Genomic DNA, 19,917 nt, shown 5'->3' on the forward strand with positions numbered 1-19,917 from the left:
GAGCTATTCCTTTGTGTTGCAGAACATATGTCAAGATTTCTGCAGGACCGTATGGTTACTTATTATTATTATTATTATTATTATCATCATCATCATCATCATCATTATTATTTACTAGAATTTGCTTTTGAAAGGTATTAAGATAGTTGCTTCATGTGTTGTAACTCTTAACTACAACACATTACTGATGTGAAAGTGTTGTTAAGTACGTTATTCAAGCAATGACTGGGCTTTCTTTCTATTTCCACAGCTGTTTGTTGAAGAGGGAGACTTTCTCAAAGTTATCTACCTCACCAAATATTGATCAATGCTGTGAAGACAGTACAACAGGCAGGTTGTCATCTATAGAATATCTCTACAGAAAAGCTAAAGACATTTCTGGGAGTGGTGACCTTAATGACGACAAAGGGATCTCCTTTTCAGTCCAGAGGCAGCTAACTGAAAAACAAAAAACATCTTCATTTGGAAATAAAAAAAGAGCAGAAAAAGACTCTAATGGTTCAGCTATCATGGCTTATATCAATAAAAATGAACAAAAATTTGAAAAGTTGGTTAACAGCCCAGAGAAAGTTTTATCTCAAAAACAGACCTCTAAGGGCTCTTCTCCTGATCTTCTAAAGGAGAAAGATGAGCTTGAAACCTTTATTACAGGGACAAGAATGACAAAAGCAAAGGTGCTAGGAGATTTACGTCAGCCTGCAAGTAGCAATCTAGAACAAAATAGAGCTCAGGTATCCAAAAAAAATACTAGAATGGATATCAATGGAAAAGGCCACAGGTCTTCTCCAGAAAACTTTGCAAAAGAAATGAAGAAAACAGTGTATGGAAACCCACTATCAGCACATCTAAACCAAATGGCCAAGAATTGGAAGAAAGCGCCAAACTCGGCCTTGACAAGTCATGAGAAATCATCAGTGGAACAGCAAGAACTTCTGATGGTGGCAACATCAGTTGGAAATCTCACTAAGATAAGCACACAGGCACCACTCTCTTATGTTGAAAAAAAGTGGCACAGTGCTGAGTTGCTAAGTGCTGGAGTGTCCAAAACAACCACAGACGTGCTGGGGAACTGGCAAGAGGATGATGAAAATGAGATTTCTGATACTGACAGTTCCTATTCTGTAGATTCTCTCTGCTGCGCTTATGCAAAAGCTTTCACAGAGAAACTGAAACAAGAAGATTTTGACAGAAATAAATGTCTTGCCAACCCAGAAGATTCTGAGAGTGATGATAGTCAAATGTCACAAGACTCTCTGGTAGAAAAGGAAAATAAAGACAAAAAGCAAAACAAAAGCCGATTTCACAAGTCAAAGTCTCACCATGACCCAGCTAAGCTTTACAAAACCAGAACTGATCACCATATTTCATCTTTGGTGACATCATCCACATCTCATAGGAGACTGGGGAAGCCTGAAAGAAGCTTTTCTCTGGACAGCTTAGCTGATGGAGAAGAGATGCCTGCAGAAGATCCGGTAGAAGAATCCAAATCTGATTCCTCTGATGAAGTACCAGCAGAGATTTTTTGGAAGTTACAAGCTCCTAGATCATCAGCTATACAGACTGAGGAAGACCATGAGTCCAAGACCTTCATCAGAGATACAGAAGGGACAAACTATGATCTGAAGCTGAGCAGTTCCTTTTATTTGGACACTAAACCACAGCCTACTTCGAGTAATGCTTGCAAGCAGTTGCTGAAGGGGACAAAAGTCTCTTTTGTAGAACAAGAAATGTCTCTTGATAGAAGACTGTATTACGCAAGTGGAAATCCTTTGCTTAGTACTGATGCCTGGTCTTCCCGTGACTCAAAGGTTGACATCAGGAGCCCCAGAATAACAGCACCTTCTTGCCACGAAAATTTGGAATTTCAAGAAGCTCATCTGTGCTCTTTGAGCAAACCAGAGCTTTGGCTGAAGAAAGATGATCTAAAGCAGTCAGCTGCCGAAGTTGCTTTTGTTTCTGGCTCTAAGCAGATACACAGCATTACTCATTTATCACGTCATATAAATGAAATAAACACAGTTTTCTCGTCTGACACATCAGAATTACCTTTACCTGAAACAACAACAACTGCAAGCAGAGTTTCTGAGAGTGGATCATTAAATAAGATCCTTAAGGGATGGACAAACCCTAATGAAAATTCTTCCTTGGAATCTCAAGATGTAACGTCCTCATTTGTTAGCTCGATAGGACCAAGCACTTTTGTTCCTATTTCAGCAAAGCATGATTATTATGAAAATTCAAGATCAAATCATCCTGAACAAGAACAAATGAATGAATTATCTAGTTACACCTCTATCACTGAATGCAAACAAACATTCAGCTGTTTGGAAAGTGCCTCCACTGCAGACTGCTTGTCACTGGTATCTAGGAAAGAGGAGTATTCTCTCCCCACAACTCATCCAGAGCTGCCAAAAGATCACAATCTGAAAAGAACACCTTTTATTTCTGTGTTGCCTGTGCACATTTTAGAGCAGAGAAATGGCTGTGTAGATGCAGATTTAGAAGATGATTTCTTAAGAACTTTTGAAAAAGATGACCTAGATGATGACTACAATAACCTGATGGCAAAATCAAGTATAACAGATTCAGGCAGTGGAAGTGCATCTGTCAGTGCACCTGCTGCTGAATCTTCTACAGGACTTGCACATAATATAGCCTCAACACAGACATCTGAGGTAAAACAAGTCCAATTTGGAAACCATGGGCAGCTTTTTCCAAGAAGAGAAATGCCAACATGTTGTGATGAAGGTTTCTTTCTCAGTGACTTAACAAATAAGAACTGCTCTCTAGTAAGCAGTTATGAGCTTCAGACATTGGCTGAACAAGGAGCAGAATCAGCTGTTACAGTAGGTCTCCTCAGATCTGGGGAGAGTAATTTGGAAACAATGCAAGAAATGGATTGTGGACAAATATCTGCAGAAGAAATAACAACTGAGACAGATTTTTCCTCACAGAAGATAACATACCGACATAACCCTTTAGTTGTTGCTCACAGTGGAAGTTACGACCAATCTGCAACGCCAATAGAGATGTCTCAAAAAGAGATTACCTGTATGGAAACAAGCACAGATAGCTTGGCAGAGATTGCGACAGAGGTGCCTTCATTCAGAGATAATGAAGAATATGAACCAAAGGATGAAGACTTGTCTTCACTGAATCATTATGAATTCAAAAGCAAACCTGTTTCAAAAAATTATTCCCACGAATGTGTTCTAACAGACAGTCAAGAAAGTTACTTATCCCAACAAATTTCAGAAAATTCTGCATCATGCACTGATAATATAAGAGAAGAAACCAGTGAAAGCAAAGAACACGATGCCTTGAATTCTCAGGCTTCAGTTCAGAAAGAATTTTCATCCAAATATGAAAACTTAGTGGTAAATGAATTAAGTTATCTCATAGTAAATGTAAATGACACTGAGTCCTTCCCTGCTGCTATTTGTGAGAATACAAATGATTTTCTCCCAGAATCTAATCCAAGCATATTTTACCAAGCTTCAACAAAAGCTAATCTTTTTCAAAGTGCGTCTGAGACTGAAAATTATGACAAACTATTGGAGCATGTCACAACAGTGAAAGGAGATTGCGATGTTACACCTAATCTTACTGTGGAGGAAGTCAGTGCCACAGAAAGTGCCACACATTCCGGCAGCCTTTGCACAACGCGCTCTTCAAAATCAACAGGGCAGAAAAGCATTCGGCATAAGGTGACCGACATTTCTGTGGAATTTGATGCAACCATTCTCGTGGAAAGAGAAACACAGAACAAATCTTTACTTGAATCAAGAGAAGAGAAAGAAGACTTTTTTGAAAGTGATTGCCCAGAGGATATCTTGCTTGAAGATGATGTAAACTCGGAGTCGGGAGGAGTGTTTGAATACAACACAAATACATCAGCTACTGTTTCTCAAGAGGAAAGGCCGTATATAAATAAAGAATCATTTTTTTTAAGAAATCTAGAAGAAACTATGTCTCCTTATCAGAATACAAAAGCAAGCACTGGTGAAGAAATAACAAAATTGATCAATAGTGCAATCAATTTAGAAAAAAATGCATTGGAAATTAAATCTAGGCAGATTGAAAGTTTACCTGACTACCCAGTAGCCGAAGTCCAAAGTGTAACTGAAGACAGGAGCAGAGAGGATTTTAAAGGCATGAGTCTATCTCAGAATCCAAAGAAACTTATTGATATTGTAGCTTGTGAAATTCAGTGTGAGTTTTATACAAATCTGTGCCTGACACATGAAGAGATGGAGAAAGATGAACTGCAGGTCGCCAGCACCAGGGTAGAACACACTCAGGAATCAAAAGCACTCGTGTGTTCTGGCAACCGACTTGAAACAAGCAGCTTTTGCCAAAAAGAAAAAAGCAAGAAAATAGAAACACGTAATTATTCAGCAGAGTTTTCTGTTGCTCTCAAAAGCACTCCTTCAGGTGTGTGCTCCCACACAACAGATTTTACTCAGAATACTTCAAGCTTCCTTGATGCTTGTGAGGGGCATTTACACATGAACAGAATAACAGAAAAAGTGTCTAATACAGAGGACATAGCTGCAAAAGTACTAATCACAAGTAGGCAAGGAGATATTTTAGCAAAAGCTGAAAATGAAGGACAAGTAAATTCTAGCAATTTAATTGAACATCAAGTACCAAACTCTTTTCCCCAGAAAGACAAAGCTGATGAATGTGAAGTGACTGGGAATGAAGAACAAATTATCATGGCAAATACTGAGGGGCTGATTATTACAAGGCAAGAACTCATACGCACAGATGACAATGTTTTATTTACTGAAGAGTCTCCAGCTCTACATCAGATGTATTGTGACAGAGATGAAAAAGAAGAAATTTTAGATCAATTTAAGATCCCTGAAAAATACCTGACAGCTTCAGGACTAGAAGAGAATATACTGCTAGAAGATGATTCAAGATACTATGATCCTACTGAGATGAGTGAAGATGGTGGCTCAGTGGACTCTGTTACAGATACAATAAATGCAGTCATGAAAGGTATCGATGTATATGAATATTCAGTTGATGATAGTCCTGGTATTGACCAATATAGAATTGAACAGGAATTTAAAACTCTCCATGTTAAAGAAGACAGCCATACATATATGAGTTGCTCTATGCAATACCCTGAGCGTGGTACTTCAGAAAACTCAAATGTAAGTGTTGTTAGAAAAAGACCTGATATTTGTGAATTGGATCCAGTAGGCTCCAGAGTTGAGGGAGAAAAAGTGCATTTGATGAATCTAGAACAAAGGGCTAAAACAGACAAAGAAAAACAGATGTTTGTAGAAAACACAGAAGAGGTAGAACCGATCATTTTACAAAACCCGAATGAACTATTCCCTGAATACAGTTGCCAAATGACACATGATGACAGAAGTTTAAATGAAATCTTAAGAGAAAGACAGCGGGTATCTACCAGCTTTTCTAAAAATAATGAAGATATCAGCAAGCAACAAAATCCACCAGCAACACCGAAGTCTACTGAAAAAAACCAAGAAGGTTCGCTTAAAGACTCCCCATGCCAGTCTGTAAATTACGTTTTATACCTTGGAGCAAGTGATGATCCCCATCTTGTTCAAGATGTTCCCACTGCATTGAAAGAACATACAAAACCATCCAGCAGCAGTGTTGGAACTGGAGCTGTTCTGCCTTACTATGAAACTTTAATGGAGAGTGATGAGGTCTTTGTTGGTACATCTGTTACAGTCAACAAAATGGAAGAAGACAAATCTCTTCCTGATAAAGTGCTAAGTGAGAATGTAGCTTTTCTGCAAACCAGGACCACACAGGACAGGCAGAAGGAAGAATCCTTTGTGTTTAACAATGCACCTGATTATGCCATATCTGGGCAGCCTGGCAATGAGAAGAGCTCTTCCACTCTGTATGGTGCACACAGTTCTGAGTCTGAAACTGTTGCACTTCAGCAAGGGGCCGAAGGAAACTCATTTTCCTTGGAAAAATTAGATTCTTCTAAAGATATAATTCAGGATGTTAACAGCACACATGAAGAACACAGTGTGGATTTAATGGTTAATAAGGTATCAAAAGACTGCCTTAATTCCATAGAAGATACAGCTCAAAAGGGAAAGGGTAGCACAGTGCCTGATTCCCTGCTCTTAGGTAATTCAAATCTGCCTTCTTCAGATAAAGAAGTGATGGAAGATATAGAGGGGCAAAAAATGCATTATTTACTGGAAAGCTCTTCTGAAAATATGTTTCACAATATTAATACGACTCAGGAGGTACTTCACTTTATGAGTGTATCACAGCATGATGAGAAAGAGAAATTTTTAAGCACAAGCTATGCTGCAACAAACAGTAAAAATGAAAATGCAAAGTTTCCTGGTGTAGTTGGATACCAGTGTAAGCCCAGAGAAAATCAGGCAGATGGGACTTCTGAAGAGTTCTGCATAGATCAACCAGGCAGCATTATTCCTGAGAATGCTTCAGCCCTTTCAGAAGGCCTGCAAAAGTCTCCATGGGAAAATCCACATTATAGTGAAGAGTTTCTAAATTATAATAGGAACTTGGGCACTTCTGAACATTCTCCTGGTCTCCTGAATCATCCAGAATCATTTGCAGATGTTTTGATTGCCAGCAATGAAGACAAAGGTAAAAACAATGCTGTTCTCGACGAAGAAAAAAAATACTTTGGAAGTAAATCAACTGATTTAAGTGTATCTGTAACTTTTCCTGATGTTTCTCAGAAAGGATATGAAGGGAAAAATAATTCTGCAGTTGCAGAGGCCGCATACACTCAGAATAATAAATTCCCTGAAAAAGTTGTAGGAACAGATCAAAAGGAGAAAATAATTCAAGGTTCTTTCCAGAATTGCAATGACATAAAAGAAAATAAAAATCCTGAGTATCCAGAACACAACAGTAATGCTTCTAGGGTGACTGTACCAGAATTGGGCTCGCTTACTTTTCAGAGCCCTGGACAGACTGACAGTAAAGAATCAAAGTCTCTTCCATCCTGCTTTGCAGAAGATACTCCAACTGAAACACCATTTCAAAGCTCCAAGAACTTCAGTGGTATTGACACTTCTTGTTTACTTGATGACTCAAAATCTCTAATATTTAGTCAGCTTGAGGACTCGCTTCAGGATACGTTTTTGACTGAGCAAGTATCTTCCATTTCTGCAGATGTACGCTCTGTAAAAGATTTTCCTCAAACATTTGCAAGTGTCAATCACCCATCCTTAACACCGTTTTCAGAATCTTCTTTCACTGCAGATGTAGGCCATGGTGAAACTGGCACAAATGATATTTCACATGCAAGTATATTGAAACATTCTCCATTTGCTGTTTTGCAAATACAAGACACTCAGTCTGATAAGGCTGTGGTATTTGATGAGCCGATACATGCTTCAGGAAGTATTTTACTTTCTCTTGCAAAAGAAAACAGACATTGTCCAGTATCAGACACAGACTCTACTTCATATAAAAATTCTGCTGTAGATGGGGAACCTGTATATGGAAGTCATTGTAAAATTTTTGACAATATAAAAGTTGATCAGCACCACTGGAGTAAAGTTCCACCACAAGAAGCTTGCAAAGAGCACATAGAGAAAGTACTAGGTGATGATGGTTCTCTTTTATTACCACCATTACCTTTTTGGGATACTGGAAGGGCAATTGCTGCTAAAGAGGGACAAATGAGAAAAGTACTTAACAGAAATGAGGAAGAACTGCATTCAAATACTGAGGCTAAACATTTTGCAGTAAAGACAGAGCAAAGGAAAACATTCAGTAGAGAACCTGTTGAAAAGCAGACTAATGTATCCTCACATTCTGCAAATGAATTAATAGGCCCAGAAGTTACAGTGTTGGAAAATCACTATCTGAGAGATGTTGATGTGGATCCTGAACATACCTGCAGTTCATTTAGTCCAACATATCCCACATACAGCACAAGCACTGATCCCACACGACTGTATCACACTGTCTTGGGTTTTGAAAAAAACCCTGCAGATCTGCAAGACAGTTGTCAGTATGTGCCTACAGGTGAACAGGTAGAGCAGGTGCCAGATAGAACTAATATAGATAGTAAAAAAGATATTTTAACTTGCAAAAATAATACAGGTTCAAGTGCTGACAGCCCTGCTGACAATGCTGATGCAGACAATTGTTCAACAACAGGAGATGCTATAATGAGGAATAAGACTCTGAAATCAGAAAGACTAAAATTTTCTGTAATGAATAATGAAAGTACCTCCATAAAGTTTTTACAAGAAAACCATGATTTGCCTCCTCAAGAATCCAAATTGGTGCAATTCAGGAGCAAAAGATCATATTCCACTACACGGAATACAAAGAGCTGTAAACAAAGTGAACAGAGACCTTGTTTACAAAGTCACAGACTATCAGCCCCAGCTATTGCTGTGTTCTCTGATCTAGAATATACTTTGGAAGCTTCATCTAAGGCAGATCCTTTGTTATATTCTGCATCTAAATCGCTACAAGATTTAAATATGAGTGTAGAGCCTCCATCACCGACTGAAGATGATCTTCATGGAATTGAAAGATTTTCAAAGCAGGAATCAAAGAACTTTCTACAGGTTAAATCTAAACCCAGATTTCAGCAAAGACTGGCACAAACTAAGAAGCTTGCAAACTGTGATCTGAAAAATTTACAAAATTTTGCAGCAAGAACCCAAAGCAGCCAGTCTTTAAAAGAGTATACTGCTCATTCTCCATCATCCTTACTGCACACAGCGCACAGTTCTGTGGATGCAGAAGCAAATATCCATTCAAAGAGTAGTTCTGTAGCTCAGTGTAGTGAAGGGAAAGTTGAAGAAGCTGGATACCTGCCAGAAAGAGATTTATTTTTGCAAGACAGTAAAGAAGCAATGCATTTTCGTTCAAGTGATATCAACCCTTATATTCATCCATGGCAACAAGATGGATCGTGCAAGATTGGCTGGAAACAGTATGTTTTTGGAAGTGCAAGTGACGTCTCTTGCAATCAAATTCCTTTAAATCTGGAAAATCGTAAAGTTATGAGATGTTCCAGTGTAGATAATGGATTGAATTCCCAAAATTCTCCTTTTCATTCTCATCTCAGTTCGTATGCTACAGCAAAAGTTTTATCAAGCACTTTAAGCAGCATCGAAGGTCTTCAAGGATGGGACAATGTCAGACAAGATTTTCAATCTGCATACTCAAGTGACAGTACCAAGCAATATAGCAACGTATCCAGTGAAATATTGGAAGCTAATCCAGAAAATAATACTGCTGAATTTGAGAATCCTTCTGCACAACCTGGTAACTCTTCAATGCAGGTTGATGAAATTGTACTATTATATCCTTCTGAGTCTGAAAGGTCTTCCAAAAAACTACCAGGGATTACATGTGAGCAGGGAACACAAACAGCAAGTACAGGAAGGTATAAAAGGCAGAGAAGGCATCAGAGAAGCTATACGGATGTATCTGCAAGAAAGCAGGAAACAAACAGAGATTTATTTCATCAACCTTCTTCTTGGGCAAGCATGCAGAACCTGTCCATGCATCTGTCACAGCTTCTTCAGAACACTTCTGAGCTGTTGGGAAACCTCTCCCAACAGAGTATTATAGGCAATGAGCAAAATGCCAAAATCAACCAAAGAGGAACTGAAGAGGCTGTAAAGGCTACTAGATCCGATAGCTGCACTCAAACTACAGCAGATGTAGGCACTCAAACTGAGATTTTTGAAGAACCTCAAAGCAAACATGAAGAAAAAGGTGTGGAGGCAAAAATGGAAAATGAATTGAGGGCAGCTCCTGCAGTAAACATTGATTGGAAAGGAATAGGTGCAGGTGCAGTAGGCAAGATTCCCAAAAGGAAAGAGGAAACACTCGAAGAAAGAACACAAGAACAATCAGGGATGAGAAATCTGGGCAATCCTGACTTCCACGACAGCCTTGACAGCATTTTGGAAGACTCCTTTATGCGTCTGCCTCTCTTGCCCAGAACCTCTGCTCCTATCTTAGATTTTCAAAAAACATTGTTAAATGCACAGCAGAATGTTGCTTTTTCTAGTACCAGAGTTTCATCTGTCACACCATCTTCACTGAGTTCAGAGCCAGATGGTTCTTCATGCACTGTAGTTAGCAGCCCTACTAATAGCACCTTTCAATCTCCAGCATCTTATGCTCAGGATAAAATAAGTGTTAATGAACTAGAGGTTCCAGCAGAAAGAAAATTTTGTTACAAAAATGCCCTGCTAGTCGATAGGGCCTCTTCCCCTATTCTCACTCTTAGTGCTAGTCCCAGCAGCCAGACTGCTTTTAGCAAGTCTGTCTGCCCTATTAAGGAGCCTCTTGGATATTCCAGTGATGCTTTGAGTCCCCTTCACAACCAGAGAAAGCAGAGGGTGGGTCCACGGTCCAGTATGCAACCTCATGTGGACAATTTTTCACAGACAGAAACAGACAGTGAATCAAGCACTTCTAGAGACAACAAAAGCATAAGAAAGAAATCTGGAAGTTTCTCAGATAAGAAAGCAGCCAAAGAGCTTTTAGGACAGGATGGTTCAAAAGACTTGGAACAACAGCATAGACTCACGGTTGATACCCACGCTACCATTTGTGCAAAACGACTGTATCACTCTAGTAGTACTTTGGAGGTGTTGGGCCACAGGGAAGTTTTAACAGGTGACCTCAGAGGCTGCAGTCCACTGGCACGTTCACTTCGTTGTATGTATGTCACAAATGGAGGAAGAGGTTCTTCGGCTGGAATTGGACACAAAAAATATGTTGGTAATTCTGATACTGCTTTGATTCATAACTACTTGCCTCCAAATGCCGACTTATGTCTTAATCAAAAAATTAATGCCAGTTGTTCAAGTAAGACAAATGCTGGTGCATCCTCAGAACCTCTGGTAGAAGCATCTTCTCTACAATTTCATGATTTCTTCTGGAGAAATGAAAACATCTGCCCTCCCCTACTCTCTGATGTAAGCGATGTGCAAACTTCCTTCCAAGACAACAACACAGATTCTGTCCCTGAAAGTGAATGTGATACTGAAATTGCTCTCAACAAAAATACTGCTTATGCAAAGCCTTACAGGCCTCGGAGCTATAGTCTCCGTGACTTACCCATACACAATAAATTTAGCAACTGGTGCGGTGTTAAGGGCAGCCCTCCTCCTTCGTTACTCAGCTTGAGCGGCAGTGTGACCGATTTACGAAGCCAGACAGAAAAGAAACCTAGAAGCATACGAGCAACAGAAATGGAAGGGAAATCTCAGCTCTGTGAGAGCAGAAGCAGAGAGATCGAGAGACTTCAGAGAGAGCGTGCTCAGATCATGTCTGGCATTCACCTGGATCTGCATCAGCATCCCCTCACTGTGGAACTGGCCGAAGCAAAGCTCAATTACGGCATTGGGGAAACGGACGCCCTGCTGAGGGTCCTTCAGAGCGGAACTGCAGATGACCTGGTGGTGATTCCAGTGAAGCAGCAGCTTTATGAAAGGTAAGTTACATAAAGTAGTGTTGTATTAAGTATTTTGGATACACCTCGTGTACGATTCATGCAGTATAAATACCATTTCATAATGAGCACTTAATCGCTTAGTCCCATTGAGTGAACTATATGTGAAGTGATACAGTATTAAGCTTATTTTATATACAGTTATGTAATACATTTAAGATAAAATTTTGGTGTTACTTAAATAAAATAAGTATAAGATTTGGTGTAATGTAAATGTAGTGTCACCCCACTCTTTAAAATTTCTAGCAACTATGAAAGTGATCATGTACTTGGTGATCATGAGAGTATATTTCATTGATTTATTGCAATGTAAAAATAATTGATACATCTTATTTATGAGAATATCTCATTCATGTGTCTGTGAATAAATGCTGCAGTATGAATAAGCAAAAATAAATTTTAAAAACCCATGAAGATACTTGGTGTATATATATACTTGGTGTGTATATATATATATCTCAAATATAATTATGAAAAAATGAAGATCTTAGACTCTTGCAATTGGATTACAGAACTCAGTTTAGGAAGTTGTTGTAACTAAAAAAAAATTATGAATAGCTACATTAGTCTCTGTCCCCAATTTGCCTCTCAGCCATTACAAACAGTAACCAAGACTCTCTTATGCATTTCCTGCTGTTGTAAAAGTAGTGGAATTTTAGAATTTCTGCATCATCCATCAGCATGTGGCCAAAGGGGTATCTGCAAGGGGAGTTTACGGAATTAGATTCATATAAATTTTACATTACAAGGCTACCTAGTATTTAAGTGTTTTTAAAAAATCAGAAAATGTGTCCTTGCAGGGTGCATTTTGTTGCTCTAATCATGTTTTCCTGACAGACACATGAGGACTATTGAAAGTCTGAGGAAGGAAAGAGAAAAAAGGCTGCAAAGATACCAAAGAAGCCGAAGTCTGAGTCCTCAAAAGCATTTGAGTCTATTGCACACGCTGGATGCAAGTCAGAGGGATCTAGCTGGCCCCAGCAGACGCCAAGAATATCTGCAACAGCTGAGAAGAGACGTGGTGGAAAATAGCCGGTAAGGCGTTAGAAACCTCTCTGTGGGCCTGGTGAACATTACCAGTGTGCACAATGGGTGCACATTAACGGTTCCTACTGACATCTGAGACTTCTGTGACAGAACTCCTCTCCTCAATGTAGAAGTGTTAAACTTTGGAATAGAACGTGCTTTCAGGATAAACATGTGCCTAATTTTAGAAAAGATTAATTAAAATCTTCTGTCCAGTTTATTTCAGTCCATAACAAGTGTGTGATTTATTTTATGTGTATGGGGACAGCCAAGTACTCAGTCTTGACTCATTATAGACCAATCTGTCCTCTTACTTCTTCACTAATTTAAAAGCCACATGAAATAGTTAAGTTTCATGTTAAATATCAAAGAAGTTTTGCAGTCCTTCACTATTTAGAATTTGAGTTTCTCATCCTCCCTCATACCCCCTAAATTACTTTTGCTTTGTTGGGTTATTTTCCCAACACAATTATTTTCTGTGTGATGTGCCAAAGCAGTAACTTTAGAACATACAGGGAGAGCTGACTTAGAAACCAGTGCAATTGCTAGAGTAATCCCAGTGGTAAACTGGACTTGCAATCTGAATCATTTTCCAAGGTTAAAGTCCATGCAGCCTTTAGTGAGGAAAGATAAACTTTTTGGAGGCTAATTTGGTTTTCAATTGCTTTTCTGGCAGATTTTCCTGTTCCATATTGAAAGATTATTTTCTCATGGTATTTTGTCATGTGACCTGATTTCAAATAATTTGGTGGTGGCTGGTGGCAGGACAAGGGGCAATGGGCAAAAACTGGAACACCGGAAAAAGTTCCAGACAAACTTAAAGAAAAAAGTATTTACTGTGAGGGTGACAGAACACTGGAATAAGCTGCCCAGAGAGGTTCTGGAGTCTCCATCTCTGGAGATGTTCAAAACCCACCTGGATACTTTTGTGTGTAACCTGCTGTAGGCAAGGGGGTTGGACTAGATGATCTCCTGGGGTCCCTTCCAACCCCCACCATTCTGTGATTCTGTGATTCTGTAATTATGTGTGTTTTTCCCCACTTACCTATCCTTACAGAGTTCAAGAACCAAAGAGACGAAGTATTCAGCATCCGTCAGACATTGAACTGTTGCTCCGAGACTACCAGAGGGCACGAGAGGAAACCAAAAGTGAAATTGCACGAGCTAGGGACAAACTTCGTGAGAGAGCTGAGCAAGAAAAAAGGCGTATACGGGAGCAAATATTTTCTCAGTTACAGAAGGTGAGCATTACAGAGGAAACCATTCTGCATTATTCACATGTTTTTTTTAAAGAAACTTTTCTATGATTTAGTAATTCTCCTGTTTGATACACATCAGCATAGAAAAACAAAGAATTAAATGCTAATTTGTGCTTTAAAAAAAGTCTTGGTAATACTGAACTGGTACACTGTTCATGCTTCTGAACTACATCTTCCTGAAGCCACATTTTATGTACAAGAAAGTCCTTTTGTTTCCTCCTTGGGTCGAGTTTACACAGGCATCCTGCTGGGTATCTGCCCAGACTATGCAATAGTTTTGCTAAGGTAAACAGAGTTTATTTCATTATGTACTCAAACACAAAGGCCTTTTTTCCGTTTCTCTTTTTACTGTCCTCTTGTGTGCTTGTTTGTCTTGTACTTCTGTTTTTGCTTCTGCACAGAGCGCGTAAGCTTTTCTGCAGGATGCAAGGACAATACCTTATTAGGCTGCGTCTGCTCTGCCCAGTTTCTGACTATACTTTTATGTAGTAACCTTTGTCAGTGCCTGACAACGCAGCTTCAATCACAGCTGCACAGTGCCTCTCCTCATATGTGTGTATGTGGTGTGAAATGTGGTGAACGCTCCTTTCATCGCTCTGCAGCCTCTAAGGCACCTCAAATCCAGGCATCTCCACTGGATGACTGGATCTTACCACATCTCCTGCCATATTTTTCTTGCGAAATATAGACGTACTTCACCTGAATTGGAAAACCAAACTTAAAACTGCCTTTGAAAGTATAAATAATTTTGAAGTTCTCATTCTCAGTATTTTCTTATTATATAATCTTTTCTTTGTCATTTGGGCTGGTATTGAGTAGTTGCATTGGTTGAAATAAAATCTTCAGTCTTTAACAACTACATTTCATCAGCAGAGAAGTAAGAGAAAGAGGCAGAGAACAGCAAGTGGGACTGAAAAGAGATCTTTTCCTTAAAATTCCCTTTTCTCCTTAAAAACATCCTAGCTTCCCCCTAAAAACATCCAGTCTGATAGCCTGGACTCTTGTACGTGAAGAATAACAACAGCAGAAGCTGCATTTTCCCAGACTGACGGGGTGATTCGCTCTCTGGCTTATACCATCATAGTCTTTCAAATGCGCCTGCTTATTTAATGCTTCCAAAAGCAACAGCTTTTGTCCTGTCAACACTCCTTGAACTAAATGGGACTTTAGATTATTCCTCTTTCATCTTTCAGTGCTGTTATTGACTAGCTGTTGTGCAGGGTTAAGTTTTGTGCAGTTTTTTTTTTGTTTGTAATACCTATTCCAGGAAGAAGCCAGGCTGAAGACTCTTGCAAGTACAAGCACTTTATGTACAGACTCCAGCCTCAGCCTCTCCTCTGGCCCAACATCTGGCTACAACAGCAGTAATACTGCTACATATACTGCAAGTAACCTCAGCAGCCAGGAAGGACAGGTGAGAAACAACTGGCCTGTGAGACTGATGCCTCCTGATTCTTCAACAGTAACAGAGAGAATGTAGGGACAGAAACCTTTTTTGAGATGGTTCGTACTCTGTCACAGCTATCAAGCAGGACACGTTTCTATCACTAGTACAGAGGGGTGACACAGGGTGGAGGGAGCATTGCCCTGTAATTGCAAAAGACGCTTTTATTTTTCGGAGGTTTTTTTTTTTAAACTCACAGATTAAAACCAGACAGTGTTACTATTGTCAGTAATGCCACTATCTGTCAAATGTTTTAGAAACAAGCCTTTTCTGGTGATAAACCAGAAGCTGGTGTTCTCAGTGTGCCTCCCTCAATGATGCATACACTGACTTAAGAGTTTGTGTGGGTGAACATGAACTTTCCTGAGGTTACTTCTGGAAGTATGCACCTGTGCTAGCTCCTCACACTTGATCTGCTAAATTTTCTGAATCAAGGTATCAGTTCATAACCAGGGGAAAGGCAGAGGAGTTACCTTATGATAAAGAGAAGCTTCCAACCTCGTAAGGCAGATTTGCTACGCAACATAATTTATTTTCCCTAGTTCACACCAAAAGCCCCCACTTGTGCTCTTTCTTAAATAAGGTTTCTTCTGGAAATGCTTTGCTTTCAAGAGATACACGAGGTCGTTCAGCTCTTAGAAACAGTCAGCTTTATGCATTAGAGCAACTACAGAAGGATACAACATATGGTAAGTAAAACATACATCTGCTTGTTTCAGTTGTAATGAAAGCCTGAGATGTCATTTATGCAAATCAAAATCTGATATGATTCTAGGTATTTTGAGGATGTCCCCACCATTACATGACTTCAGAAAAATACTGTCAACCAGTAGCCAGAGCTTGCTTAGAATTTCTTGAAAAAGTAAATGGTGAATTTTGACCCTCTGAAGTTGCACTTTTGATGTGGTAACATCGAAGTACAGTGTTCCGAGAGGATCCGAGGATAATGCTTTGAATGAACCAAGGAAGCACGGGGTGGGGGGAGCTAAAGCTGCAGTAAGTTCAGGGTTGTACATGCAAGTTCTTATTTTTTATCCCCAAGACTGATGTTACCTATTCTTCTTTAGGTTATTTTATTAGTTTATATGTGGTAATAACCGTTAAACTTGAGTAATGCAAAATGTAACCGCAGTGCAATTAGTCTAGACAAGGAACGTTATCAGTATCACTGCTTCATCAGGATCAGGTGGGTTGGGTGCTCCAATGGACAGTTTAAATCCCTACAACTCCAGAATAATGTTGATTTTCCTGTTGTTTGTTTGTTTGGTTTTTTTTAAATTTTATTAATTCCCTTATGGCCTATTTCCTGCAGAAGCCAGCAAAATTCAGCCACCTCTGTCTTCTAGTAGCATCAGCTGTAGGTTCACTCATGGATTAACTATTTCAGTCAGCTCCTCTTCAACAAAAGAATACCAAGATTTATCCAAACATATCTTGGCTAACGCTACCACTGAGGTAAGTAAATAAGCAGCTTTCTTATTCCTACACCTCCTACTGGAAGTTGTAGCAAAAATGGGTTGGACAAGCCGTGTTGTTCTACTCTGCCAAGTTACTTGTTTGTTAGTTACAGAGGGACACGGAGAACAATTTTAAATGGCGGGGGAAAGTGAGCCAGGCTGTAGCAGTGGCATTTAGAAGGGACTGTTGCATGTTAGCTGAAATGCTCGAGTGAAGCTGGTGAAACTGCTGAACTCCTCTCAGTGTCCAAGAATTCCTACAATGCAGGTTTTGTGTATGATGAGATGTGACTGTGTAGTCAGGAGGAAAGTATTCAAACTTCATATTTCAGATCAGGTAGAATCACATCAACATCATGTGGAGATACATGCTTCCCCATCTCCCATTTCCTTACAATAGTTTAGGCTAGTAGACAAGCTTAGGCTTTATATCTGAATTCTCCTTCAGCAGAGTATGACAGGCAAGTCAGTCTGGCTGTTAATACTCCCTGTAAAATTATTTGTGGTGAAACCAGCTTAGTAGTTGGAGTAGAAGGTACTGAAGCAGCATGCAAAAGCTGAACACAATTTATAGTTCACACAACTCTCTCTGTACATTTGTCATTGTTTTCTAAGGTAATGGCAGCATGCTCTCATAACCTGAGGAATCTCTACACATGCCAAGCAGCAGCTGGTTGGAAGTAAGTTTATGGCAGGTCTTTATACGGGAGGCCTTTTTATGTATTTAGCCTTCTTTTGTGCAAATACCTTTCATTGGTCTTTGACAGATACCAGTGTACAGAAAAAGAGGTGCTGGTGTACTACAAAGTCTTCCCCTCAGCAACAAGGCATGGGTTTCTGGGAGCAGGAGTGATAGAGAGACCTCTCCCCTCTGTGTGGGGACTAGTGAGAGATCCTGGCAAAAGGCACCTGTACGACAGAACCATCAACACAGCTCGAATACACAAGAAGGTAACCAGCCATATTCACCTGGGTGAGTACCACCACAAACAACTGGCCACCATTAGCATTGTGTCCTTTCTGAGCTCTGGTTGTCAGCCAGGAAGAAATTTAGAGGCATTTTATTTCATTTCTTCAGGTTTGAATAAACCATTTCATTTTTCAACATAAGAATGTCAGTTTTGCAAGACTTCTGCAAAGTAAGGACAGTATTAAACACATCTTGCTGCAGAAGTACAGCTAGAGACAGTGGTTTGAAAGTCAAAATAAATCTTCTGGCTTGAAAAAGCATCTTAATGACACATTATAGCATGTTCATTTAGGCAACAAGAAGTAAAAAAAAAACCCCACGTGCATTTAAGGGTGGGGAAAGTTGTGACAAGTTTAAGTTGTCATAGTCTAATTCCCTTTGTTTTGTTTTCGGGTGGTTTTTTTCCACAGTATATTTAGTGACTGATACCTCCCTATGTTACCTAAAGCAACCCCGGGATTTCTGCTGCCTTACTGTAGAAGCCGAAGAGGTAAAGTGAATGTTCTCTCTAAAGCATAGAAGAGTAAATGTTATAAACTCATGGTTCAAGGACAAATTAGAGAAGGAAGTAAAGTCCATGCTCATTTCCAGACGTGGTAGTGTAACAGGAAGAAAAGCCAGGCTGATATGACACAAGTGAATTGTGTATAAAACCCTCTTGTGAATGACAATTGTCAACCAAGACCTATTAGGAAGTCACACAAAATGGGATTATGACAAAAAAGATTAATAATATGGAACATGAGAAATATTAAAATTGCTTTTTTATATGCCTCATGGCAAACAAAGAAAAGATTACTATGCATCTTTTTTTTTTTTCAAATTGTCTTCTTTACACTTTGTTACATGCAGGACAACTTGTCTGTCTTGGCTATTCAGTCTGTCTGTGACACATCCATGCCTCACCCTTGTAAAGAAGTGGTGAGAGGGGAGATTTTGCCCAGTGCTTGGATACTAGAACCTGATGTGGTGAACGGAAGAGAGATCACCAGAGTTATTTACATGGCACAGGTAAGATTTTGCTGTATGTCCAATGGTGAATGCAAAAAGCCATTACCTAATACTTAAGAGATGGCAAGTAGCAAAAAATATAGTCCTAATCCAGAGAGAATCTTATTAGGATTGTGCTGAAGCACCTGATACCAAGTTTTTACAGCATCTAAAGCTGCTCCCTTGGATACCAAGACTCATCTGTAACAGTTTATTAGCAATTTTAGTGTATGTTCCATTCTCACATGATAAAGCAGTATGGAGAGTCTTGTTTGCATTTTCATCTTGATGTGGACACCAGAAGTCCACCTCAGGTTATACTATCCTCAAAATGCATGGAAATACTTATTGTTAACCTTCTGTAACTGAAGTCATTAATTCTTCACACTTAATAGATACAAAAGAGAACTCAAGATTAGGATTCCAGTTAAGAATAAGAAAATCCTGCCATCCATTTATTACAGACTCAACTGGAAAGAAGAGAGTGGTACCAAGTAATTAAAAATGTGCAGAAGAGAACACCATAATGTGTGTTACTATTTTAAAGTGCTCATCTGGGAGCTAAGGCATTAGTCCTTTAAACTTATCTACATAAAATACGTTTTTAAGATACTATCTTCTAAATATTACCTTTCAATTATAGTAATTATTATATGCATTTTACAATTCATGTATGTAATGTATATGCATTTAAAATTTATATTGTATTGAAAAGATACAAACCACACAGTGGTGATAGCATTTGGCTGTACACTGCTATTGTGCTTAACACATATTTGCAACATCAGCGCTGTTCCAGGCTGGAGAAGTGTTTTGTTCAAAAACAAACCCCAACTCGTGGCCTCTCTTCTAACTCCTGCAGGTGGATCTTGGTGCCCCGGCTATTCCCACAAGGCTCCTGAGTTCCATTGCTAAGCGACAGCCTCTGGTGATCGCGCGGCTGGCACACTTCCTTGCTAGTTAGTGTCTGGTACAAAACTGGACACCTACCAGCAGCTGAAAGTTCACAAAGAGACACAAGCATCTGTAAGAGTAATGTAAAATGCTGGCTCATAAGACAGTCACAATCAAGCCTTGCTTGAGGAGCCTCACTGCTAACATTGGATTGTACAAAAGTATAGTTAGAAAAAAAAGATAATTTATTTTGGCCAACGCTGCTCAGAAGAAAATCAGCAGGTTTCCTCTGGAGACAGCTGTGGAAAACCTCCATGGAACAGCAGGAAGGTGTGCTGTCTCTATAAAAAGCAGAGGAAGAGACTTTACTTTACAATAGCCAGCATCTTACA

At 39.4% G+C, this 19,917-nt stretch overlaps 1 protein-coding gene across 1 annotated transcript in view; it reads left to right on the forward strand.

The window, feature by feature from the left end:
• The window catches only part of STARD9 (StAR related lipid transfer domain containing 9), a gene marked incomplete at its 5' end in the record, with an annotated part of 95,454 nt that extends 75,859 nt beyond the window's left edge, over positions 1-19,595 (forward strand). Inside the window, 11 exons of the mRNA XM_010170742.1 lie at positions 251-11,467; positions 12,323-12,520; positions 13,569-13,752; positions 15,038-15,184; positions 15,798-15,903; positions 16,527-16,669; positions 17,287-17,351; positions 17,439-17,644; positions 18,052-18,131; positions 18,494-18,652; positions 19,494-19,595. Coding sequence (XP_010169044.1) covers positions 251-11,467; positions 12,323-12,520; positions 13,569-13,752; positions 15,038-15,184; positions 15,798-15,903; positions 16,527-16,669; positions 17,287-17,351; positions 17,439-17,644; positions 18,052-18,131; positions 18,494-18,652; positions 19,494-19,595 — 12,607 coding nt within the window. The remainder of the gene's footprint in view (positions 1-250; positions 11,468-12,322; positions 12,521-13,568; positions 13,753-15,037; positions 15,185-15,797; positions 15,904-16,526; positions 16,670-17,286; positions 17,352-17,438; positions 17,645-18,051; positions 18,132-18,493; positions 18,653-19,493) is intronic.
• Positions 19,596-19,917: the final 322 nt, after the last annotated feature.

The sequence above is a fragment of the Antrostomus carolinensis genome, unplaced genomic scaffold, assembly GCF_000700745.2.
Source record: "Antrostomus carolinensis isolate BGI_N321 unplaced genomic scaffold, ASM70074v2 scaffold8226, whole genome shotgun sequence".
Classification (NCBI taxonomy): Eukaryota; Metazoa; Chordata; class Aves; order Caprimulgiformes; family Caprimulgidae; genus Antrostomus; species Antrostomus carolinensis.